Source organism: Oryctolagus cuniculus, chromosome 9, assembly GCF_964237555.1.
Source record: "Oryctolagus cuniculus chromosome 9, mOryCun1.1, whole genome shotgun sequence".
NCBI classification, from domain to species: Eukaryota; Metazoa; Chordata; class Mammalia; order Lagomorpha; family Leporidae; genus Oryctolagus; species Oryctolagus cuniculus.
In genome coordinates, this window is record NC_091440.1 from 75,710,235 (window position 1) to 75,737,396 (window position 27,162).

Consider the following 27,162-nt stretch of genomic DNA (forward strand, 5'->3'; position numbering starts at 1 on the left):
ATACCTGCAGCTCCGGCCATTGTGGCCACTTTGGGAATGAACCAGCCAATGGAAGATTCTCTCTCTCTCTTTTTTTTTTCTCTCTCTCTCTCTCTGCCTCTGCCTTTCAAATAAATAAGTCTTAAAAAAAAAAAAAAAAAACTACTAAAATGCCCGCTGATAAAAAACCGTGTTTGAAGTGCCATCTTAACTCTTTCAATGCTAACACACTAAAAAGATAAACTTGAGAATGAGTATTTAAGACTCATAATACAACTTTGTATCATTAACAATTTTGAAAGTGTCATAGAGCAGATGACAACACAGAATGAAATTCTCTGGACAGCAAGTTTATCATAAATTTGTACAATAACCAAATAACCTGTTAAAATTGCTTTGCCAAAGATATTTAATTTTCTAAGTTGCTATGGTAATTACTACACTTGGGGGCATTTAGGAGTTGCTGAATTTCTTGTGCATAATGAAGCTTTAAAAAGAATATGCTCAGCATTTTGGTTAAAAAATTTGCTTCAGATTTGCATAATTGGTGTTAGAATCCCTTAATTCAAAGAACGTGAAAAGATTGAGTAAAGTATTAAAAGTTCAAAGCAGAGATATTAGTTTGCTTTTTATATTTATACCTTCTGCTTTTCTCTTAACTGTATAGTGTTTTCAAGATGTTAAATAATCTGAATTGCTAATCAGGGAACAATAAAGGGAATGAGAATTTCCAGGTAGCTCATTAAACTCTCCCTGAGTTTAAATATTTTGGGTTTAAGTTAACATTGGAAACAAAACCCACACAATTATTTATCAATGCTCCATCCCATACAAGTAAAGGATGGAATTATGCTATCCTTTCCTGGTTGTATCCATAAGTGGGTTGGATCAGATTAGTTGAGAGGTTATGGCTAAGGAATCAAAAAGTAGCAGATTAGGTGCCCATAAGTTATGATGAGTCTTAATTAGACACAAGTGAGTTTGTAAATATTCCTCAAAAGACAAGAACTGCATTATGGCCTATCAGGTAAAGCCACGGCCTGCAATGCCCCTCCCATATGGGCTCTGGTTTGAATACTGGTTGTTCCACTTCTGATCCAGCTTCCTGCTAGTGGCCTGAGAAAAGCAACAGAAGATGGCCCAAGTGTTTGGGCCCCTATACTGGACATCGGAGACCAGGATTAAACACTTATTACCTACTACCATCTCTTGTGACTTGCACAGTGCTTTCTTATTCGTAAATTTACATGATCATTAAAAAGTCAAGCATTTGTAGATTAGAAAGGGGATCAAAAGTAGCTGAATAAGGTAAAGCCACGCTGACTATTGGTGCCCTAGGATACAGAAAACAAAACAAAGAAGCAGGTTTCCAGAGGTCTTACTGACAGGAATTTTCAGTGGAGTTGTAACATAAAGACAAAGTTTCCATGGAACAATAAGAATAGAGGACAGAGACACAGCCAACTGCTGACAGAGAGCCACAGTTTTACCAAGTCAAGGTAGGAAGGTGCCACACAGCCCACCACTACGGTTTCAGCAGAGGGAGTGTTCCAATCACCCTCTGAGTGTAATGTCAGCCTTGGAGCTGACTGGTGAGTGAGCAATTGCTGGGCTCCAAGATGGGAAGCCACCTTACCTCCCTCCACTAGCCGCCGCCGCCCCCTCCCCCCCGCCCCCAGCACTGGACTCAGTTGTAAAGATCAAGCAAATGGTATCTGCACCTCTGCTACCAGAAGTGATCAGTCAGAGTCAGTGTAACTTGTGGCACGGAGGACATATCTCCAGCATCCTGCAACTGTGGGAATTTGGGGGTAATAGCCCTGGAGCTACTCTCACTCACTACATGAGCCAGAGGCATGTCCCTAAGCTTTCTAGGGGCTAGCACCAGTAGCAGTCCATAAAAATCCACTCAGACATTGGAAGTTCTGGATAATTACCCTCACTGTACCCTGCAACACCAGGACAGTAAACAAAGAGCTCTAATTTCCTCCATCCCTCTGGAATCTACCTGGTAGACCTAGGGAAGAACCTATTTGCATTTCACTTCTCTGTACCCTTACGTGCCAGAGTAAAATCTCCTGTATACCCTGTAGTCACTTGAGGAATGGAGTGGACTTCAGTTCATATTCCTTAGTCCCAAGACTAGGACTGTTGATGTTATAAACTGCAGCATCAGCTGCAGTCCCCTAATAAGCTGTGGGGAAGGGCCCATTCACATCACACAGTCCTAGAGTCACAAATCACTCAGGTTTTCCAGTGGGCAAGGGCGGGTGGCCCTCTTGTCTTCCTCAGCACCAAGAACAAGGCCCAGGTTTTCACAACTCCTGGTGTCACTGACTCCAAACTCTGTGGATTGAAGATAAACACCCTTGGAAACCTACATTCATCTCAAAGCAACTCTACTAATCCTACAAATTATAGCAGACTAGACCACTCTAGTCACTGATAGACACAGCTGACATTAATTTGAATCACTCAGAGGCAAAACTTTTGGGCTCATCTGGAACCAAAACCAAAGCAACAAACCAAGTGATACCCCTGCATTACACCGAAACCATAAGATGTTTTCTGAGAAAACCTACTCCATAAAGAAGGGACACTTACACAATCATGCAGATGTCAACATAGAGACACAAGAAACATAAAGAAACATGGAAGCATGACATATCTAAAAGAACACAGTAGTTCTCCGGAATTAGAACCTGATTTGAAGAAAATCTATGAAATGCCAGAAATAGTATTCAAAATAATAATTGTAAGGAAACTCAAATTTGATGCAAGAGAATACAAATAAATAAAATAAATGAGGAAATTAGTGAGTGACATAAATGAAAACATTACAAAGGAGAAAGAAATCATTAAGAAGAATCAGATAGAAATTTTGGAGATGAAATTTTTAATCAGTGAAATAAAAAATACAACTCAGAGCTCAAACAGCCCTATAGACCAGGTGGAAGAAAGAATTTCTGACCCTGAGGTTAAGACTTTTGAAATAGCCCAATAAGACAAAAATAAAGAGAAATAATTAAAAAGAATGAAGAAAGTCTGCATGAAATTTGAGATACCATTAAATGATCCAATATTATTATTGATAATTTTGAAGGACAAGTGAAAGCAAAATTGCTTGAGAATCCGCTAAATGAAATAATAGTTCAATGTTTCCCAGGTCCTCAAACACAAATTCAAGAATCTCAAACGGTCCTAAGCAGATGCTACTAAAAATGGCCTTATCCAAGCTATAGTATAGTCAAATTGTCAAAACTTAAGGACAGGGAGAGAATCCTAAAACAGAAAGAGAAAAATGTCATTATAGTGGCCAGTGCCACGGCTCACTAGGCTAATCCTCCACCTTGCAGCGCCGGCACACCAGGTTCTAGTCCCGGTCAGGGCACCGGATTCTGTCCCGGTTGCCCCTCTTCCAGGCCAGCTCTCTGCTGTGGCCAGGGAGTGCAGTGGAGGATGGCCCAAGTACTTGGGCCTTGCACCCCATGGGAGACCAGGAGAAGCACCTGGCTCCTGCGTTCGGATCAGCGCGGTGAGCCGGCCGAAGCGCTCCGGCCACGGCGGCCATTGGAGGATGAACCAACGGCAAAGGAAGACCTTTCTCTCTGTCTCTCTCTCTCACTGTCCACTCTGCCTGTCAAAAAAATAAAAAAATTTAAAAAATGTCATTACATATAAAGGAAAACCAATTAGCTAACATCAGAATTCTCAATAGAAACCCTGCTGGCCAGAAGAGAGGGGCATGAAATGTTCAAGGTATTAAAAGAAAAAAATTCCAACCAAGAATATTATATTATGCCCTGTGAAGCTATCCTTAAAAAGTGAAGGAGAAATCAGGTATTTTCCAGATAAGCAACAACAGAGATTTCATCACCCCTAGATCATCCTTAAAAGAAATTCTGAAGGGAGCCCTTCATTGGAAGTAAACATATTGAAAACAGAAGACACCACCAAATTCACTACCAGAGCAAGTAAAATTAGTATCCAATCAATGAAATGGCAGGTGTTAGTAATTTTATATCAATACTGACTTTGAATGTAAATGGATGAGATTCAACAGCCAAAGAGTTAAGTTGACTGAATGGGTGAAAAATCAAGACCCTATTACATGCTACCTATAAGAATTTCACTTCAAAAATAAAGGTACTCATAGACTGAAAGTGAAGGGCTAGAAAAAGATATACCAGGCACATGGAAACCCAAAATAAGCAGGAGTAGCTGTCTTCATATTAACTGAAACAGGCTTTAACTCAAAAACTGCAAAAAGAGATGAAGAAGGACATTATAGTTCAATAAAAGGTTTAATTTAGCAAGAAGATATAATAATCATAAATATTTATGCCTTCAACACAGGACCATCCAGATATATATATATATATATATATATATGGTAAATAATATTAGACCTAAAAGAAGAGATAGATGAAATACAATATTAGTAGATGAATTTCAGCAACCCACACTTATCAATGGATAGATCATCCACAGAGAAAATCATTAAGATACATCAGAGTTGCAACATATTATTGAGAAAATGGGCCTAACAAATATTTATGGGGCATTTCAAACAACAGCTATAGAATACACATTCTTCTCATCAGCACGGGAAACATTTTCTAGGATAAGCCATATATTATGTTGTAAACTAAGTCTCAGTAAAGTATTAAAGATTAAAATATTACCATGTATCTTTTCAGACAACTACGGAATAGAACTAGAAATCAACAACAATAGAATATTCAAATCCATGGAAATTAAATAGCATGTTAATGATCAATGAATCATTGAAGAAATTTAAAAAGAAATTTAAAATTTCTTGAAATAAATGGAAGTGAAAATATGACATATCAAAACCCATGGGATATAGTAAAACCAGTATTATTAAGAGGAAATTTTATAGCATTAAATTCTTACATTACAAAAAGAAATGTGGGGCTGGTGCTGTGATGTACCAGGTAAAGCCACTGTCTGTGGCATCAGCATCCTATGTGGGTGCCTTTTTGAGTCCCAGCTGCTCCAATTCTGATCCAGCTCCCTGCTAATGGCCTGGGAAAGGAGCAGAGGATGCCCCAGCGTAAGCCCCTGCACCCACATGGGAGATCCAGAAGAAGCTCCTGTCTCCTAGCTTTAGATTAGCACAGCTTCAGCTGTTGTGGCCATTTGAGGAGTGAACCAGCAGATGGAAAATCTCGCGTTCTCTCCTCTCTCTCTCAAACTCTGCCTTTCAAATAAATAAATAAATTTTTTAAAAAAAGAGAGAGAGAGAAATATGTCAAATAAATTATCTAGTAACGCATCTCAAAGACTTAGAAGAACAAGAACAAACTAAATACCAAATCAGCAGGAGGAAAGAAATAATAAGGATCAAATAGAAATAAATGAACCTGAAACAGAAAAGAATCCAAAAGATCAACAAAACAAAAAAGTTTTTTTTTGAGAATATAAACAAAATAGACATTTAGCCAGACTAACAAAGAAAAAAATATAAAAAACTCGTCTCAAGTAAATCAAGTCAGAGCTGAAAAAGGAAGCATTATAGCTGACACCATTTTATTATCCATCCATCTGATGTGATGTGTCCAGCTTAACCCCCTACCCCCAGGATTACTGTCACTATTCTGAGTCTTTTATGATTCCATATGAATTGTAGAGTACCTTTGTCTAAAGTGTCTACTTAACAGCTATCTCGGTTATCAGATCAACTGTCAAGGTAAACCAGTGTTTGTGTACAACTAGGCTTTATTTTACTTAACAGTACCAACATGCAGGAGTCACGATGTTGACAATTCAGATCTGCTGAGGAAAGCCAGCAGAGTTTCCTTAAATAAAAAGCTGAAAGTTCTCAACTTAATAGGGAGAGTAAAAGACAAAAAATTATATGTTGCAGTTGCTAAGTTGTGCAGCGAAAAGTAAAGGTGATATCATGAGTATAGGGCTTGGTACCATCTGCAAATTCAGGCAATCACTGGGGTTTGGAATCTATCCCCTGTGAATAAGAGGGCAGAGAACTATTAAAACTCTTTTTTTCTTTTGACTCCTCAATAAATATTGCCCAAATCTACCCTGGAGGACTTTCTTTTTCATATTTACTACTGGCTTCTCTCTCCTTATGGCACATTTAAGAGGTGGTTGTTTTATAGTTTAATGTAGGCTTAATTTTCTTACCAGAGATTTACATGTTAGAATTTTGTTTTATGTGATATTCAGTTCTCAAAACAGTCCTGCCCCAACACAAAATAAGCTTTAAAAATCATTTTAACAAATTTATTTATTTATAGCAAATAAAATTGTATGTATACATTTATAAAATACCTTTATATGAAAATCCTTTTTAAATGCTGATTAATTGGTAAGACCATATATGCTTTATTATTTAAACAAAGATGTATTTTAGTTTTAAGAATAAAAGAAGTATTTTAAGACATAAAAATATCCAAATTAATTTCATAGTACAATAAATGTTTACAGTGGAAACTGCTATACAATATTTTTTTTTTTTTTTTTTTTTTGACAGGCAGAGTGGACAGTGAGAGAGAGAGACAGACAGAAAGGTCTTCCTTTGCCGTTGGTTCACCCTCCAATGGCCGCCGCGGCCGGCGCGCTGCGGCCGGCGCACCGCGCTGATCCGATGGCAGGAGCCAGGAGCCAGGTGCTTTTCCTGGTCTCCCATGGGGTGCAGGGCCCAAGCACCGGGGCCATCCTCCACTGCACTCCCGGGCCACAGCAGAGAGCTGGCCTGGAAGAGGGGCAACCAGGACAGAATCTGGCGCCCCGACCGGGACTAGAACCCGGTGTGCCGGCGCCGCTAGGCGGAGGATTAGCCTAGTGAGCCGCGGCGCCGGCCTGCTATACAATATTTTAACTATGTGATGATCAAAAGCTTTTTACTAAATTTCATAAAATAGATGCACCTGAAAATTTTCTCATAGTTCTGTTTATCTGAAGAGTTCAGAAATAGTTTCTTCTGAAATCTCTAAAACATATCATATTAAAAGACTCAGCTACTGATCAAGGGCAGGAAAGTAACACATCAAAACAGAAAGTTACCATTTTTACAGTTTATGTTAAAAAAGAGATTGATAGAAGCATAGATTTCACTTAATATAACTTTAATGGAAAAGTGTAGAATGTCAGTAAATTGTTCAAGGTCACATGGTTTATTGTCAATGATGATGACAGAAGCAGAGACTAATAGAATCACGGAGTTAGTCACAGTATTCATTAAAGATTATCCAATTTAGCCACTTCTCTGGGTTTTGAATCCTGTCTGTAATACTCCTTTACATTGTCTCTTTCTTTGAATGCTGCCAGCAACAGAGAGATTTTTAGCCTCTGAGCTAAGCTACTTAAACTTTGGACAAATCTTACTATAAAAGATCACCCTTTTATTGAGAAGGAAGCCTTTTCTTTATAATTTCTACCTATTTGTATAGGTTCCCATTTTTAGAGTCCTGAAAAATAAGCTAAATATATTTTAAACATGAGGAAAAATGACAGTTGAGTGTTTCTGTTTTGTTTTGTAATCAGTTTTCTTTTTAATTAAAAGGTCTTGTGTTCTTGTTACCAAAAGCTTAAATATAGAAAACAAGAGAAACAGATATTTAGCTTAATGGTTAAGATGCCCAAGTCCCACATTGGAGTGTCTGGGTTTGATTCCAGGTTCTGGCTCCTGACTGCAGCCTCCCACCAATGCAGACCCCAGGAGGCAACAGTGATGATTCAAATAATTGGATTCATGTCACCCACAGGGGTGATCTGGTGTGCATTTCTGGCTACAGGCTTCCAGCCCCAGCTCTGGCCCAGACTCAGCCTTTGCGGGTATTTCACAAATGATTCTATAGGTGGAACCTCTCTCTATTCTTTCTATCCATCTGCCACTCAAATAACATAGGAGTAATAAAGAAAATGATAACAAAATGTGAATTACCCATAGATAACTCTTCTTATTAGTATGGTTGCCTCTTTCGTAGTTTAGATATCTTTATTGTTACAAGTACTTTCTTATTGTGTTTAACTTATTTTCATGATTACCACTTGCTGTAATATGATTATTTCCCCATGACAATAAAAGTGTAATATGCATTGTTTTATACTTGAACATTTTTAATGAAATATTCAATGCTTTATTGAACTGACAATGATGATCTTTTGCATCTAACTTTTCCCAACAATAAATAACAGAGTAATATTTACCTTTATGCATATATTACTCACCTTAGAAAATATAACTCTAGAATAGATTCCTAAAAGTGATATTCCTAGGGTTAAGGACTTGAAGCTTTCAAAAACTAAACACATTTCTAGTTCTTTTTTCTGTTTAAACCACCACAAGCAATTTATGAGAGAAGAGATTTCATCACATCATTTCCAATATTGAGTAGTCTTTATCTGTAATCTGATCACCTTTGGCATGCAATATCTTTTATCTTGTTGATAGACATCAGTTTTTAGAGGTCAGTAAAGTTGAATGAATTTTCAAATGTTATTTTCTATATATAATCCCTCTCCTCTGAAGGGACAATTTTCTTTCACTCTTTGAATTTTAGTGCTTTGTCCTTTTCTTTTTTAAAAAATATTTATTTATTTATTTGAGAGGCAGAGTTACAGAGCGAGAAAGACAGAGAGAGAGAGGTCTTCCATCCACTGGTTCACTCCCCAGATGGCTGCAGTGACCTAAGCCGGGCCGATCAGAAGCCAGGAGCTTCTTCTGGGTCTCCCATGTAGGTGCAGGAATCCAAGCACTTAAGCCAGAATCCATTGCCTTCTTAGGCCATAAGCAGGGAGCTAGATTGGAAGTGGAGTAGCTGGCACCCACATGGGATGCTGGAGATGTAGGTGGAAGTTTAACCTACTATGCCACAGCACCAGCCCCCTTATTCTTTTTTTTTTAAAAAAAAATTCTTATCTGATCATTTTATATATACCACATTTTCTTTATCTAGTCATCAGTTGTTGGACGTGAGGGTTGGTTCCATAGCTTACCTGTTGTGAGTTGAACTGCAGTAAACATGTAGATACAGATAACTCTTTAATATGTTGATTTCATTTCATTTGGGTAAATTCCTAAGAGTTGGATGGCTGGGTCATATGGTAGATCTATCTTCAGATTTCTGAGAAATCTCTGTACTGTTTTCCAAACCAGTTGTACTAGTTAAAATCCCCACCAAAAGTGGATGAGAGAACAATTTTTTCTCACCAGCATTTATATTTTTTAATTTTTGGATTAAAGCCAATCTAATTGGGATGCAATAGAACCTCACTATGGCTTTTATTAGTGCCATAGTGAGGTTCTATTGCATCCCAATTCACTATGGCTTTTATTTACTTTCCATTATGGCTAGTGATCATGAACATTTTTTCATATGTCTATTCACCGTTAGTTTTTTATACTTTGAAAAATGCCTATTAAATTTATTTCATAGCTATTGAGAGTGGCATTGATCTTACAACTTCTTTCCCAGGCTTGGCATTGTCGTTGTATTAAAAAACTATTGATTTCTGAGTGTTGATTTTATATCATGCAACTTTACTAAACTCTCTTATGAGTTCCAATTTTGTCTTCATGAAATCTTTTTGTTCCCCTGTACATAGTATCATGTCATATGCAATCAGGGATAATTTGACTTCCTCCTTGCCACGTGGTATCCCTTTCATTTCTTTTTCATGCTTAATGGCTTTGGTTAAAGAATCTCAGAACTTTATAGAGCTGCAAAATTGAAAATGGGACATCCTGTCTGGTTTCCTATCTTTGTGGAAGTGGGACTACATTCAACTTTCCCCCACTCAAAATGATACTGGCTTTCGGCTTGTCATAAATTGCCTTGATTGTGTTGAGGAATGTTCCTTCTATACCCAATTTGCTTAAGGACTTTATTATGAAAGATGCTGTATTTTATCATTTTTTTCTGTGTATCTGTTGAGATAATCACATGGTTTTTAGTCTTCATAAATAAATGACATTTATTGATTTGCATATGATTTGCATATGCTTACTAGAGATAAATCCCACTTGGTCTGAGTGAATGATCTTTCTGATGTATTGTTTGATTGGATTAGCTAACATTTTGTTGAAGATTTATGTATCTGTGTTCATCAAGGATATTGGTCTCTAGTTTTCATTCTTGTATCTTTTTCTGCTTTTGTAATTAAGGTTATAACTTCGTGGGAGCAGTCTGTGAGGATTATCTCCCTTCTTTAAAATTTGGTAGAATTCAGCAATGAAAGCTCTGATTTTCTTTGTGGGAAGGGTCTTTATTACTGATTCAGGCTCTGTCTTGGTTATTGGTCTATTTAGGTTTTCCATGTCTTCAGGACTCGATTTTTGTAGATTGTGTCCAGAAATATATGCATGCCTTCAACATTTTCCAGTTTGTTGGCATATAGCTGTTTGTAGTAATTCTTGATGATTGTTTTATTTTGGTGGTATCAGTTGTAACATCTCCTTTTTCATCTCTGATTTAAATAATATGGGTATTATTCTTCACTGACTAGGTCGTCTAATCCAATCTCTCTTTCCACACCTTAAGGAACTCCTAAGACACATATGTTTGGTCATTTGATAGTGTCTCTCAAACACTATTTTCAGTTTTTCTAACGTTTTCTTCTTTTTTTATTTTTCGTTAGTTGGGCCAATGGTGTATCAATTTTGTTGATGTTTTTCAAAAAATCACCTCTTCATTTCAATGATCTTTTATATATTTTTTGTTTCAATTTTGTTTATTTCTTCCCTAATTTTAATTATTTCTTTCCTCCCACAATTTTAGGGTTTGTTTTCTTTTGTTTTTCTAGGCCCTTGAGATACATTGTTAGATCATTTGTATGATGCCTATCCTAATTCTTGATGTAGGCACTATTGTATAAAATTCTTTTTAGCATTGGTTTTATTGTATCTCATAGGTTCTAAAATGTCCTAATCTTTCATATCTAGGATTTTTTATTTCCCCTTTGCTTTTTTCTGTGACACACTGTTCATTAAGGAGCATATTATTCAGTCTCCATTGTGTGTTTGCATATTTTCTAGAGTTTATCAGGTTGTTAATTTCCCGCTTAATTTAATAGTGGTCAGAAATGATACCTATTATGATTTCTTTTTTTTTTTTTTTTTTTTTTTTTTGACAGGGAGAGTGGACAGTGAGAGAGAGACAGAGAAAAAGGTCTTCCTTTGCCGTTGGTTCACCCTCCAATGGCTGCCGCGGCTGGTGCACTGTGGCCGGCGCACCACGCTTGATCCAATGGCAGGAGCCAGGTGCTTCTCCTGGTCTCCCATGGGTTGCAGGGCCCAACACTTGGGCCATCCTCCACTGTACTCCATGGCCACAGCAGAGAGCTGGCCTGGAAAAGGGGCAACCAGGGCAGAATCCGGTGCCCCGATCGGGACTAGAACCCGGTATGCCGGTGCCACAAGGTGGAGGATTAGCCTAGTGAGCTGCGGCGCTGGCCACCTATTATGATTTCAATTTTTTTGAATTTATTAAGACTTGCATGTGATCTAGCATATGGTCTATACTAGGTGAAGTTCCACACACTTATAAAAAAAAGTGTATTCTGCAGCTGTGGGATGAAATATTCTGTAGATATCAACTAGATCCATTTGGTCTATACTGTCGATTACTCTGTGGTTTCTTGGTTGATTTTTTTCTTGTCTAGATGATCTGTCCATTGATGACAGTGTGATGTTGAAGTCCCCCATTATTACTAATTTGGAGCCTATGTCTCATTTTAGATTTGTTAATATTGGTTTAAAATAGCTACACATCCTGACATTGGGTGCATATAAATTTATGATATTCACATCCTCCTGTTGAATTGATCATTACATAATACCCATCTTTGTCTCTTTTAACAGTTTTTGGATAAAGTACATTTTTTTTCCTGTACTGAGATGGCTATTCCTGCTTGTTTTTTTGCTTCCCATCAGCATGTGATAGCTTCTTGCATCCTTTCATTTTCAGTCTGTGTATCTTTGTTAATAAGGCATTTGTAGGCAGCAAATGGATGGGTCTTGATTTTTTAATCCACTCATCCGGTTGTATCTTTTAATTGGGGAATTTAGGCTATTTTATTCAAGGTTATTATTGAGAAGTAACAAATTTGGTTCTAGTATTTTTCCATGAATATCATTTGCTTTAGTTTTCCTTTGTACCTTTACTAGGAGATTTTCTGCCTTCACATTCTTTCATAATGATGAATATTTTTCACTGTCTCTATGTGTAGCACCTTCTTAGGTATCATTTGCAGGAATAGACAAATGGTGACTGATTCTTTCAAATACTATTTGTTTTATCTCACCTACATTTATAAGTGAAGGTTTTGCTGGATACAGTATTTTGAATTGACAAGTTTTGTTTTTTTTTTTTTTTTGACAAGCAGAGTTAGACAGTGAGAGAGAGAGACAGAAAGAAAGTTATTCCTTTTCCATTGGTTCACCCCCCAAATGGCCGCTACGGCCGGTGTGCTGCGGCCAGCATGCTGCGCCAATCCGAAGCCAGGAGCCAGGTGCTTCCTCCCGGTCGCCCATGCGGGTGCAGGGTCTAAGTACTTAGGCCATCCTCCACTGCCTTCCCGGGCCACAGCAGAGAGCTGGACTGAAAGAGGAACAACTAGGACAGAATCCGGCGCCCCAACCAGCACTAGAACCTGGGGTGCTGGCGCCGCAGGTGGAGGATTAGCCAAGTAAGCTGCGGTGCTGGCGCAGGCTGACAGTTTTTCTTTTTTTTCTTTTAGAACTTGGGGACTATGTATCTCCATTCTATCCTGGCCTGTAGGTTTTCTGGTGAGAACTCAGCTGTCATTCTAATTGGAGATCCTTTGAAGATAATCTGGCATTTCTCTTGTGCACATTTTAGAGTCTTTTCTTTATGTTTTACTGTTGAAAGTTTTACTATAAAGTGTTGTTGTAAAGCTATTTTCTGATGACGTCTATTAGGAGATTTATGTGCTTGGTGTACTTGAATGTCCCTATCTTTCTCCAAATTATAGAAGTTTTTCATTATTATTTCACTTAATAGGCCTTCTAATCCAATCTCTCTTTCCACACCTTCAGAAACTCCTAAGATATATATATATATATATATATTTGGTCATTTGATAATGTCTCTCAAATACTATTTTCAGTTTTATTCTTTTTTTTTTTTTGGTCTGAGGTATTTCCAAAGACTTGTCTTCTGGGTCAGATATTCTTTCTTCTGCCCACAAAGTCTATTGCTAAGGTTTTCCACTGTGTGTTCTATTTGCCATATTGAATTCTCATTTCAAATATTTCAGTTTGATTTTTCTTCAATATTTCTATCTCCCAGAATTTTTCATCCACGAATTTCTTTAACTTATATATTTGCTTCTCTGTGTTTTTGAATAATCTTATGATTATTCTTTTACAATCCTTTTCAGGAATTTAACAAATTCCTTAATTTTTATATTCTAATATTGAGCTTCTGACCCTTTTAGGGAATCATATTGTCTCTATGTTCATGTCCCATGTGTTTCTATGTTTATATTTAGGCTTTTGTGGAAACACTTGATGGTTTTCTCCTTTGAGGGCTTTAACTTTGGAAATAATGCCTCTGTGACTTAATGGAGTATCTGCAACATCAGTGGATATTCAGTGGGGTATGCTGGGTAGGGCCACAGAAGTTCCAGGTAGTGCAAGGGTCTTGACAGTGCAAGAGTCCAGGTTGACACCTAAGTTGGGCGTGCTAGATCTCTGTGGTCAGCAGTGCTATCAGTTATTGGCTGACATGATCACAGTTTTAGCTACTCTCTACCAATGTGAACCAACCACCCAGAGTGAGCCCACAGTGGTCTGTAACCTCACTCACAGAGGCACATGTACCACCCAAAGGATCTTTGTGCTCTTCATTGTAAGCACAGAACCCTGAACTTCTCAAGCTAGATGAAATGATTGCCCAAAGACCCAGCCACACCCTATGACATGCCTTATAGGAATCACAGAAATCCCAGTTACAGATATTTAAATCTCCATTGGTATTTTTCTATCATTGGAACACCACACATCTTAATTTCTTTGCATTCATAAATGTAATGTCTCTACTTTCTTGTAGAATCTTGATAGTTTCACTTGGCTTAATGGCAGATGTGCTCTAGCTTCCACACTTGCTTAATTCCTAATCAATAGCGCAAATGATCTTTAAAGTTAGAAATCATGTTATGCTATTCAAAGCCATTCTGTAACTTACTCATATGGTGAGAATAAAGCCACAGCCCTCGTACTGAATCTTCTGCAGATTCATCTCTGCTGTCCTTGCCCTTACTCTACTCCAGGCAGAGGTGCTCCCTGCAATATTCTAGAATGAGTCTTGTTCCCCCTGATTCATTGTTTCCTCATTCTGTAGTCTCTTTATTGTAATATAATCTTCTCAGTGTTTTTTTCCCATAGCATCTTTTTCCCATAGCATTTCTTTTTTTTTTTTTTTTAAGATTTTCATTTATTTATTTGACAGGTAGAGTTATATACAGTGTGAGAGAGTGAGACAGAGAGAAAAGTCTTCCTTCCGTTGGTTCACTCCCCAAATGGCCGTCACAGCCAGTGCTGCGCCTATCCGAACCCAGGATCCAGGTGCTTCTTCCTGGTCTCCCATGTGGGTGCAGGGCCCAAGCACTTGGGCCATCCTCCACTGCCTTCCCAGGCCACATCAGAGAGCTGGACTGGAAGAGGAGCAACAGGGACTAGAACCCGGTACCCATATGGCATGCCGACTCCACAGGCAGAGGATTAGCCATGTGAGCCACAGCGCCAGCCCCAGGTTACTAGTTTTCATTCATGATGGTATTCCCAATGTTTAGTGTACAAATCTTACAAATCTTGGGGGGGCAGCACTGTGGCATAGCGGGTAAAGCCACTGCCTGCCGTGCTGGCATCCCTTATGGACGCCAGTTCAAGTCCCAGCTGCTCCACCTCTAATCCAGCTCTCTGCTATGGCCTGGTAAGGCAGTGGAAGATGGCCCAAATCTTGGGGCCCCTGCACCTATGTGAGAGACCCAGAAGAAGCCCCTGGCTCCTGGCTTCAGATTGGGGCAGCTCCAGCCTTTGCAGCTCTTTGGGGAGTGACCCAAATCAAAGACCTCTCTCTCTTTGACTCTGCCTCTACCTCTCTGTAACCTTGCTTTTCAAATAAAATGAATACTTCTGTTAAAATAATTTATAAATCTTACAAATCTTGACATATATATTCTCAATAAATATTTTATTCATTCAGCAAACAATTACTGAGCTTATGTTATATAGTAGATACTTTCCTGGGTGCCACAGAATAATTGGTAAGCCAAACACAGAAATCTTAACTTGAACTGAAAACTTTCCTACCTTTTTCCATAATTTCCTTATATTATAGAACTTTTCTATGTTCAGATATGTTTTAGAGTTAGAAATAATCTGAGGCCATATGCATGAGCCCAATTTTATTCCTTCCTGTATTTAAATAATTTTAATAAGATTCAAAATTCCAGCTTCCAAGTAGGAGTGTTTTTCTTTCCTATTTTCAAAGCAATGCTCCATTATATTCTTTCCTCCAGATTTGTCCAGAGGTTTGATTTTAATCTCTTTGTCCTTTTTATGTATCAGATTCCAAAAATATCACCATACATTCTCCTAATAAAGCAAAGTTAAGTTCATTAGAATTCGAAGTATTGAGAGAGAATATCACCTGTAATTCAGTTTCACAATGTCTCCAAAGGAGACAGTCAGGGTAAGAAATTTCAGGAATTTTTGGTGTGGTCTCAAGGGGGATTTAAGTTATGTCTTTCCACATGGGAAAAATGATAAGAATTGACACTATTTTTAGCATGATAATTCAAGATTAGTGGATTTAGTAAGATCAGGGTTCTGAAGAGAGTCTTGACAAGTTAACTATTATTTAGGAAAGGAACTGTTTGCCCAAGTGAGCAAAATGTTATCTTAGATAAACAAATATGCAAGAATGTATCAATGTGAATACTGAAATAGTGTAATCATTGTTGGTTTACAATCATCTTTCCTGGGCAAAGTCTTTCTAGAACAAACAGCTAATTAATGTTGATACAGCTATTCCTAATGAATCATGTGGTTGCAATTCTCATAAGGTTTATCCCTGCCTTGTTTAGGATTTATCTATAAAGGAGTCATACTTACAAATTCTATGTAGCAGTATGGATTCTCTCAATAAGAGGTCTTATATCCTCCTTTAAAAGAAGATATATTTATGTATTTAAAAGGTAGTGTTACAGAGAGAGAAATCTTTCATCTACTGGTTCACTCCCCAAAAGACTACAATAAATAGGGCTGGGCTAAACTGAAGCCAAGAGGCTGGAACTCCATCTGGGTCTCCCATGTGAGTGGCAGGGGATCAAGCATTGAGCCATCTTTTGGTACTATCCCAGATACATTTGCAAGGAGATAGACCAGAAGTGAAGCAGCCAAGACTCAAACCAGCACTCCTATGGGATGCTAGTGCTGTAGGCAGTGGCTTAACCTACTGCTCCCCCTTGTTATGGTTACAAACATGGTTGCTCATTATTACTAAAAATATTTTACTTATTCCATTATTTTATTGTCATGTCTCAAAATTGTTATTTTATAGATGCCAGTCCCAGTACTTCCAATCTCTATTTCTTTTAACTTTTGCATTTTTTACAAACTGTAGGAGTTTCATGACTAGTTTGTTGAGTCATTCTGCTGTTGTTCCACGATTATCTCTAATTAATTCTTGATGATTCCTTACTTCTGAGTTTTTTGCCCTTCATCTTCTTTTATAATTTTGTAGAGATTTATATGCATATTTTGTTCTCCTGTTATCTGGTACGTTAACTCTACTTCCTCTAATATAAGATACTCAAACTACTTTCCTAGGATGTCTTGTATCTTTCCCTCTGTGCTCATATTCCTTCAGGATCCACAAATGACTGAAGTTGCATGCCTTCCTGAAGATTTTAGGCAGCAGTGACTAGTGATGTATTCCAAAGCTGTGAGCTACACATGTCTTGATTTATACAATACAATTGTAATTCCTCATATAGTTGAGAAGAGCCCAATGTTAAAGATGTTCACAGAAGAAAAACAGGTAAAAAATGAAAGCATTTTACACAGGCTAATTCATAGCTCAGTAGATATTAACTAGAAGTGATAAACAAATTCTAGGCAAGTGGTTAAAGCAATTTGACCCTATTTGTTTTGTCCTTTTACCTAAAATTGCAGTGCAGTAACTCCAAAATTATAGCCAGTAAGTCATGTATTCATTCCTAAAATTTGGGCACTGGTGCAAAACCATATGTCACAATCACTAAATACAGAGTCAGTCAGAAATGTTCTAATTCCAAGAGATCCACAAGGTTTATGAAGATGCATAAAAAGGACCACAAAATCTTGCTTGAGAGAAAGTGAGAAAAACCATCAAGGCTATGATACTACAGATAAGATTTTAAAACTTGGAACTAGTTGCTAGGGTCTTAAGGGGCGGAAAGGCATTCAACTTATAAAGAGCAGTGTGGGGAAAGACAGTGAATTGCAGGAGCCAAATAGTTCAGTACTTCTGTCAGTATAAAATAAAGTATGCCAGGTTAGTGCTGAAACAGATCATAGAGGGGCTGATATTCCATGACATGTCAACGGTTTTCCTGTAAATTATTATCATAAAGGATAAATAAGAAGGATGCAAGAATACCACCAGTGAGATTATTTAGAAGAGTATTGCTGCAGCTGACATACAGTCTGATACGGCGATAAAGTAACTCAATCTTTCAGAGAGAAAATGCTATTGAGTAGTTAAAATGTAGCCAGTAAGACAAGAGAAATTCTTCTTCCTATTATTTAATTTTTGTTCATTCACATTTAAACAGCTGCATGTAATTAATTGCTACCATATTGGACAGCACAAGTCCAGAATTTGAGAGAGTTGTGGCTGGCAACATGAATTTTATGGCATAGTTTTAAAGATATGTTTAGGTTTTATGAAACATTTTCAATAACAAGTAATGAATAAGGAGAGTGGCATATAAAGAAAAGAGCCACAAGAACATCTCTCATAATACCAGCATCTCAGCTTTGGACAAAAGCAAAAGTTACTTCTGAACTACTAAGAGCACGGTTTGCTGAGGTAGGAGGTACAGCATTAGAGAAGAGTATTCTAGAACCCAGCACAGAGCAAGTTCATGTTGATATTAAGAGGCAACTGAAAACAAGAGTGCCATTAGCCCCTGAAGAGTTGAATGTATCTCATAAGTAGCAGAACACAATTGAGAAAATAATTTTATTCAACAATAAGGATAAATCTTATATTCTAGACTGTAAATAGAAGATGAGCTTCAAGTTTACCATATTTTCAAGGATGGGAGAGAGAAATTACCATTGTCATTTAGAAATAAATAATAACTGTGATAATTAAGTATATTTGTGATTTGAAAGGAAGGATTTGGTTTGCAGATGGAGATTTCAGGTTTGAAAGAACAAACGGTTGTAAAGAGCTAGAGAAATAGGAATGGATGACAACTCAGACAGTAGGATTTAGTTGCTGGAGGGAGGAGAGATCATTTTTTCCTTTGAAACTTAAAGGAAAAAAAAGAGAGAGACCAGTGCATACTTTCTAGCTGTCAGGGTGCACATTCAAACTTCGCTAAATGTACTTTCTAAAACATATGTTTTCTAAATCCTGTGAGATAAAAATCCAGCTAATTAAAATTGCTTGCCCTGCATATGGCAATATCCTCAATGTGTATTTTAAAATGGAGGTATTTAGTGTTTAGATTTAGATTTGATGCTAGTTAAATCCTAAGGAACTTCAGTTTCTAAAAATAATTTGAAGAATAGTTTCCTTATTTAAAATCCTAGTATGTCATAGTGTGTTAGTTGATGAAATAAGTTTTTTTTATTGTTGCTGTTATTGTTGAGTTATTGTTGAGTAAAATAACCTCATCTTTAGATATGTCACTAAAGCACTTTTTTTCAGAGACCTCTTTTTTTTTTTTTTTAGATTTATTGATTTTACTTGAAAGTCAGAGTTACACAAAGAGAGGAGAGGCAGAGAGAGAAAGAGGTCTTCCATCTGCTGGCTCATTCCCCAATTGGCCACAATTGCCGGAACTGCGCCAATCTGAAGCCAGGAGCTTCTTCCAGGTCTCCCATGCGTGTGCAGGGGCCCAAGGACCTGAGCCATTCTACTGCTTTCCCAGGCCATAGCAGAGAGCTGGATGGGAAATGGAGCAGCCAGGTCTTGAACCAGCACCTGTATGGGATGCTGGCACTTCAGGCCAGGGCCTTAACCCGCTGCGCCACAGCGCCAGCCCCCACTAAAACATTTTAAAGGAATTTAGTAACTCATTGTGCTTTTACAGTATTAGAACAAGATAAAAATGTTAGCAATTAATTTTGATGAGACTAAGTCACAAAACATTTCAGTCAACATGTGGCATTTTGGGGCAAAACTTGTTACTTCTAAAAGGTACATAGAAGGAAATTAGAAAAGGATCTGAGATAGAGAGTGATAGCAAAAATCAGAGCCTTATGCATTTATGTGAAGTAAGTGTTATGTCAAAGATTATCAAAGTAACATGCTAAAATAATAGTAAGAAAAATGAATTGAATTGAATATGAATGAGTGATCTAGGAGAATGTTATTTCATGTCAGATTCCAGAGCAAGTACAAATGAATGTTTGTGTAATAGTGCCCTAATAACTAGGACTGTGTCTTACTTTGTCATATCAGACTTGTGAATCCATATCTTTTATCATTGAATTATGGAAGAAAAAGAAAGAAAAATTATTTTTGTGAGAAATTCATTTTAGCATAATGAAGAGCAGAGGTTTCTATATATTTTTTCTTTATTGTTTTTGAAACTCAGAATCATTTTTCTACTGCATAACCAAGCTTTCCTTCAGGGAATATGCCTTCAGAGTCAAACTCTTCTTGTTTTCTTGTATATCTTTATGTTGCTTGGATAATTGTCCTTTTCATATTTAGTGAAAACTTAAGATTTATCTGGAGATCATTGTCAAATTGTAGCTCTACCAACATTTTTGTTTCTTAAAATCCTCAACACATTGAAGAAAATAAATTTTATGTTATTTATAAAGTGACAGTTCAGGATTTGAGATTTTTCCCATCATTCCGTATCTTGTTTCTGAGTCTTTGAAACATAGCCTGATGACACAAACAGTTCCCTCCTAGAGTCCTAAAGGAGACATTGAAAAGAAAAGATCTGTTATTTTCTGCATTCCTCTTGCTGCATTCAGGAAGTACATTCTGCAAGGGCAAGGCCAGGAGCAGGCTTTGATTTCAACATTTAAGGTGGAATATTGCTACACTGAGTCCCGTGCTCCTTCAGACTTCCCGTCCAATGACAGTTCCATAGTTGCTGATAAGTGTGTCAGCACAGGGCACTCTGTGAGCCTTATCAGCACTTTCCACTTGCTACTGCATTCATGTAGCACAGTTTTACAATATTAAACTTGATTTTTGTCCTTTTGTTACTATCCACACATCTCAAGTATTCAAAAAGGACAAGTGTAGATACTGAAAAATTATATAATCTTTTTCCTTTTTCAGTTTAGCCAGCAGTTTCTCTCCATTATCTTTAATATGTCTGTCTTTCTCTATGTATAAGTTGTAATATACCATTGTAAATATTTAAATATCATTTGATGCATTTAAATTTTGAATATATTTAGAAGTTGATAGCATCATTAATGAAATTAAACAAATGAAATAAAATAAAATTAGCAGTTCTATAGGCTGATTCTTTTTAAAAAATCTTTATTTCAAAAGTAGAGGGAGAGAGAGAGAGGGAGAGAGAGGGAGAGAGAGAGAGAGAAAGAGAGATCTTCTATTCTCTGATTCACTCCCCAAATGGCCAGGGCTGGGCCAGACCAAAGTCAGGAGCCAGGATCTTTATCTGGGTCTCCCACATAGGGATTGGGGCCCACATATTCGGCCATCTTTCACTGCTTTCCCAGGTGCATTGGCAGGGAGCTAGATCAGAAATGGAGAAGCCTGGATTTAAACCAATGCCCATAGGGGATTGGCAACTTGCTACATCACAACTTTGGTTTCTGGGCTGATCTTTATTCTTGGTAAAATCAAAATTCTCATGAAACTTTAGGGTTTTTTTTTTTTTTTTTAGTTTTATTTATTTTTTATCTGAAAGGCAGAGTTACAGAGAGGTAGAGGCAGAGAGAGAGAAAGTAAGAGAGAGAGGCAGAGAGAGAGAGAGAGGGAGAGAGAGAGAGAGAGGTCTTGCATCTGCTGGCACACTCCCCAATTGGCCGCAATGGTCGTAGCTGAGCCAATCGCAGCCAGGAGCCAGGACCTTCTTCTGGGTCTCCCATGCAGATCATCTACTGCTCTCCCAGGCCATAGCAGAGATCAGGATCAGAGGTGGAGCAACTGGAGCTCATACTAGCGCCTATATGAGATGCTGGTACTGCAGGTAGTGGCTTTACCCACTACACTATAGCGCCACCCTGAAGCTTTAGTTTAATGTGTGTACATGACTATGAATTTGTGAGTGAATCTAGGTATATTTTCACTTCAGCTTGTATGAGTATTTTGGGTACATTACATTAAATACTTGCTTCAAGCTAAAATAACTTTATTGGCAAGACACGTTATACATGCATGTCTTGAAAATTTCATGTATTTTCCTATGAATCATGAGTAATGACTATGTGAGATAATAGCATGTGTACTGCTAAATTGCTGCCAATCACCATCATTTTCAACCATTTGGACTATATTTTTGATAAAAATACAGCGAGAATGTCATGCCATTGATCCCACACACTCTTACCAATACAAATGTGTGAGTGGGAAAAGAAATGCTGAGGAAGTAGGTGGTGGTTGATCTTCCCAGGCATATATTTGAATGGTATTATTGGATCAGATCACTAAAATCAGATAGATAATATTGTGATTTTTATTTTATTGAAGTTTTGGCTAGACTGGAGGGATATTAAATTTCCCTTGTTACCCTGTAAAATAAATGTTATTCCTGTTATTCAAAATTGAGCTAATCATCCCCAAATATCGAAATTATAATAAGACTTTAGGTAAATATTTTGCACATCTAAAATTAATGCATTTTGAACACCTGCTCTTGACACATACCTTGACAAAGCATTAAGTGTAACATTGCCAGGAAGGAAAAAATTATGAAATAATAGCTTTGTATATTCAATTCCCTATCTAGATACTTGAGAGACTGTGAATAATTTGATGTCAAAGGGTGAATTTAAATATTTGATAATTGAAATCACTAGTAAACTCAGGTAGCATGCAAACAGTTCATAATTTCCCAACCTGAAAATATTACATTGAATATAATCACATTTTTAATGTCATGTGTGTTAATCTACTATTTTTTGTTCATCTACTATTAAAGCATTATTCAAACTAAATTTACTCATAAAGTTATTAAGTCTAAAAAGATCAGTTAGAACAAATATGCCTTTTTAGATACTTGGGATCATGCACTCATTTTAATATTAAATAGTAAATATATGTAAATAAACATAAATTTAATTAAAATAACAAAATAATAAAAAATCAGCTAATTTCAAGATGTGAATTGACAGCAATAAAGAACTTATATTTAAAATGTAGTGCATTTTTCTTATAAATTTGAATCATTAAGATGTTACCAAATCAGTAGTTTCCAGGGACCTTATTATTTATTTTAAGGTGATAATTTATTTGGAACAGTGACTTAATTTTATCAGATAATTTCCTCATCTTCAACTATATTTTTACCATGACTTCAAATGAATTTATAATGCTTAAATTTTGCCTTGTTTATTCTTCATGATATAAAGGCAATAAAAGGGTGCTTCAAAATGTCCACAGAAAATGGAATTAAGAGATGAGTTTCTTTTGGGGCAAAATAATTTGAAAACTCTGCATAGATTTTTCATAATACTCATATATCATGAAGTTTTTGAGACTCCTTTTATGGGTTCTTTCAAAAACTATCACTATTTTCCTCTTCGATTTTGTAACTTTTGTTTCCAGATAAATGAAATGCGTTTCTATTGTCCAAGGAAATAAAAAGCTTAACTCTCACTGCTTAATAATAATGCTATTACTGTTGGCATCATGAGTTGGAAAAGAAATATGATTTATAATAGTTTAAATGGATACAAACACTAATCTGTTTATTTTTGTTTATAATTTCAGAAACAAAGAAATAGCATGGCATGAAACATGGCTCAGTTTTATTACAAAAGAAATGTTAATGCTCCCTACAGAGACCGCATCCCTCTGAGGATAGTAAGAGCAGAATCAGAACTCTCACCATCAGAAAAAGCCTATTTGAATGCGGTAGAAAAAGGAGATTATGCAAGTGTCAAGAAATCTCTAGAGGAAGCTGAAATTTATTTCAAAATCAATATTAATTGCATTGATCCTCTTGGAAGAACTGCTCTCCTCATTGCCATTGAAAATGAGAACTTGGAGCTCATTGAACTGCTGTTAAGCTTTAATGTTTATGTTGGAGATGCTCTGTTACATGCAATCAGAAAAGAAGTCGTCGGAGCCGTTGAGCTGTTATTGAACCACAAAAAGCCAAGTGGAGAAAAACAGGTATATGCAAAATACAGTTTTTAATTTATTCTACCTGCAGGTTTCTTTAGATACTGATTTTTCAAAACTTTTAAGAAATGTGACCATCAAAATTAGAACTACTATAATAGAAAATTATTATCAAGTATACCCTTCATGTCCTATATTAGCTCGTGCACTTTGTGCCCTGGCAAATCATACATAATTGTGAAAACTAAAGAAGAAAAAAACAATGCATATAGACTTCTCATAAATTACAGCATTTCTGTGTAATGCTGCAAAGATTATGTTGTTGTGGCTTAATGTGCATGTGTGGGTGTTTTTCTTCTTGTCTTTCATTTTCAAGCAATCTACACTATAGTTTTATTATTTTCCTATTTACCTGTCCTATGACTATACAAGGAATACTCAAAAAGTTCATGGAAAATGTGTATTATTAAGAGACTATTCATGGACTTTAAATTTAACCCAATTTTTAATTCCATTTTCCATAAACTTTTGAAGTACTTTGTGTGTTCTTTAACAAACTCTAATGGACCATTTTAAATTGAAATTTAAAGATAAAAGCAAAAATGATTATTAAAAAATAACAGAACTATGCCTGAGAACCTAAATATATAAAATTTATTAATAACCAAGGTATAGATATATTTTGTCATCAACAGAAAATATATTAAAATGACACACAATTATAAATATTACATATTTTTGTTCTTCTATCCTTAAGGATATGGAGAAATCATAGGCAGGAATGAATAAGGAGTATTTTTTGTCTCTTGAAATCCTTTCGTGTGTTTTGCTCTTTATCTGTCCCGAATATTGATTTATTTTCTTTTTACATTGAATTCTTCATTTCTCTGCATTCAGGCTGATTAATTGCAAAACTATCATAGATAGGACTGTGGCTTCTAATCTGTCTTTTAAAGTAAATTCTTAAGAAATTGATGCTGATGGGTCCGGCAAGATGGCGGAATAGGAAGGGAGCACACTGATAGTCTGGGGAGAGATAGTTTAATAAAAGTGGAGATACTGCAGGTTCAAGGAAGAGTAGGGGAGGAAACAGCAGAAGAAACTCTTCCGGAACGCGTGACTCACAGCGGACCTGCGTGGAGAGCGTGGGAGCCCACAGTTCGGGACATCAGCGGCAGACTCAACACACCAGCGCTGGAACGCGAGGTGAGCAGAACCTCAATAGCCCGAGACACCGGCAGGCAAGCGGAGAGAGGAGACTAGAGGGAACGACCCCCGGGGGGGGAAGTTCACAAGGCTAACTGGAAGAGAGAGAGAGAGAAAAAAGGGTGACTAGTACGGACACGGGTTTCTCTCTCTCCGTTCACCTCTCAAGGGCGAGCAAGACAAAGAGCAGGCACCATCTTGGACATACGTCATAAGCAGAGCGACCTCAGGTCTGCACCGGCCCTGAGCCTAGCAGAAAAACCTGACTCTGGGCGGGGCGAATTAACAGGAGATTAGGAGCTAGTAAATTTGTGGTGCTACTGAACTGAGACTGTGAAAAAAGAGACGGTGGGGGAGAGAACTCACGGAATTCACGTGAGCACTCTCCAGAGACGCTACAATTCCGTAACTTTGGCAACCCAGTGGGAGGCTGAAGGAGAATTTGAGCCCACTCTGAGGGCCGAACAGATTCCCTGTGGGGATCTTGGGAAAGAGCTTCTGATCTCTGGCTCCTGTGGGTATATCATTTGCCTGCTAACTACCTCCAACTTCGTTCAGCTGCGTGGAATTACTTCCCTTTTGAATCAAAAAAAAAAAAAAAAAAAAAGAGAGAGAGAGAGAGAGATTTACCACGCCTAACCTGGGAGTGTCACCTTTGGCACACCAAACAGAGCTCTCAGGCCACACCCATCTCAAGCCCTAAGGCTCCATCAAAAACAGATAGTCCACTTAATCTAGAGTCATAGTATAACAAGAAAAAGCACCACAGTGAAGAAACCAAATATCTCCAATATGCCAAATAACAAACGCAAAAACCGAGGTAATAAAAACAAGGAAGTCACCATGACGGCCTCAAATGAAAAAGACACCCCAATTCAAGATTATGAAGATGATGACATAGAAGAAATGCAAGAAGCAGATCTCAAAAAATTGATAAGAACATTAAGAAGTTCTCAAAAACAAATTCTGGAACTACACAAATCCTTACTGGACAAGATAGAAAATCTCTCTCGTGAAAATGAAATATTAAGGAGGAATCAAAATGAAACGAAACAACTAGTACAACAGGAAACTGGGATAGTGACTGAAGTGAAGAATTCAATAGATCAAATGAAAAACACAATAGAGAGCCTTACAAACAGAATGGGTGAAGCAGAAGAGAGAATATCGGACTTAGAAGACAGAGAACAGGAAAGGATACAGTCAGACCAAAGAAAAGAAGAGGAAATTAGAAATCTGAAACATATTGTCGGGAATCTTCAGGATACTATTAAAAAACCCAACATTCGGGTTCTAGGAGTTCCTGAAGGCATGGAGAGGGAGAAAGGATTAGAAGGCCTTTTTAGTGAGATATTAGCAGAAAATTTCCCAGGTTTGGAGAAGGACAGAGAAATCCTAGTACAGGAAGCCCACAGAACCCCTAATAAACACGACCAAAAGAGATCCTCACCACGACACGTTGTAATTAAACTCTCCACAGTGAAACATAAAGAAAAGATCCTAAAATGTGCAAGAGAGAAACGTCAGATTACTCTCAGAGGATCTCCAATCAGACTCACAGCTGACTTCTCATCAGAAACTCTAAAAGCTAGGAGGGAATGGCGAGATATAGCCCAGGTACTAAGAGAGAACAACTGCCAGCCCAGAATATTATATCCCGCAAAGCTATCATTTGTGAATGAAGGTGAAATAAAGACTTTTCATTGCAAACAGAAATTGAAAGAATTTGTTGCCACTCGTCCAGCCCTGCAAAAGATGCTTAAAGATGTGTTACACACAGAAACACAGAAACACGGTCATCAATATGAAAGAAGGTAAAGGAAGGAAACCAAGGAAGGAAAGCTCACAGCAAAAGATCACAGGGAATTCAAAGCATATATTAGAACTTATCTTTGGCAAATGGCAGGGCAAAGTTACCACTTATCATTAGTCACTTTGAACGTGAATGGCCTGAACTGTCCAGTTAAAAGACACCGATTGGCTGATTGGGTTAAGGAACAAAACCCATCTATTTGCTGCTTACAAGAAACACATCTTTCCAACAAAGATCCATACAGACTGAAAGTGAAAGGCTGGAAAAAGATATACCATGCCAACAGAAATGAAAAAAGAGCGGGCGTAGCCATCTTAATATCGGACAACATAAACTTTACCACAAAAACTGTTAAGAGAGACAAAGAGGGACACCATATCATGATTAAGGGATCAATTCAACAGGAAGATATAACAATTATCAATGTATATGCACCTAACTACAGGGCACCAGTTTATCTAAAAGATTTATTAACGGACTTAAAGGGAGACTTAGACCCCAATACAGTAGTACTGGGGGACTTCAATACTCCACTCTCAGAAATAGACAGATCATCCGGTCAGAAGATCAACAAGGATACAGTAGATTTAAACGACACTATAGCCCAAATGGATCTAACAGATATATACAGAACTTTCAATCCTACAGCTAAAGATT

The 27,162-nt window shown here is 37.3% G+C and overlaps 1 protein-coding gene across 7 annotated transcripts in view; it reads left to right on the plus strand.

The window, feature by feature from the left end:
* The window catches only part of TRPC4 (transient receptor potential cation channel subfamily C member 4), a 255,987-nt gene that overhangs the window by 59,004 nt on the left and 169,821 nt on the right, over nt 1–27,162 (plus strand). For 5 of the 7 annotated variants that reach the window (XM_051831769.2, XM_002721087.5, XM_051831767.2 and 2 more), the window contains exon 3: nt 23,133–23,537. In XM_051831769.2, the coding sequence (XP_051687729.2) occupies nt 23,160–23,537 (378 nt within the window). In that variant the 5' untranslated portion in view covers nt 23,133–23,159. Of the gene's footprint in view, nt 1–16,862; nt 17,034–23,132; nt 23,538–27,162 lie in introns of those variants that run through there. The other 2 variants (XM_070048964.1, XM_070048963.1) reach the window with 2 other exon arrangements.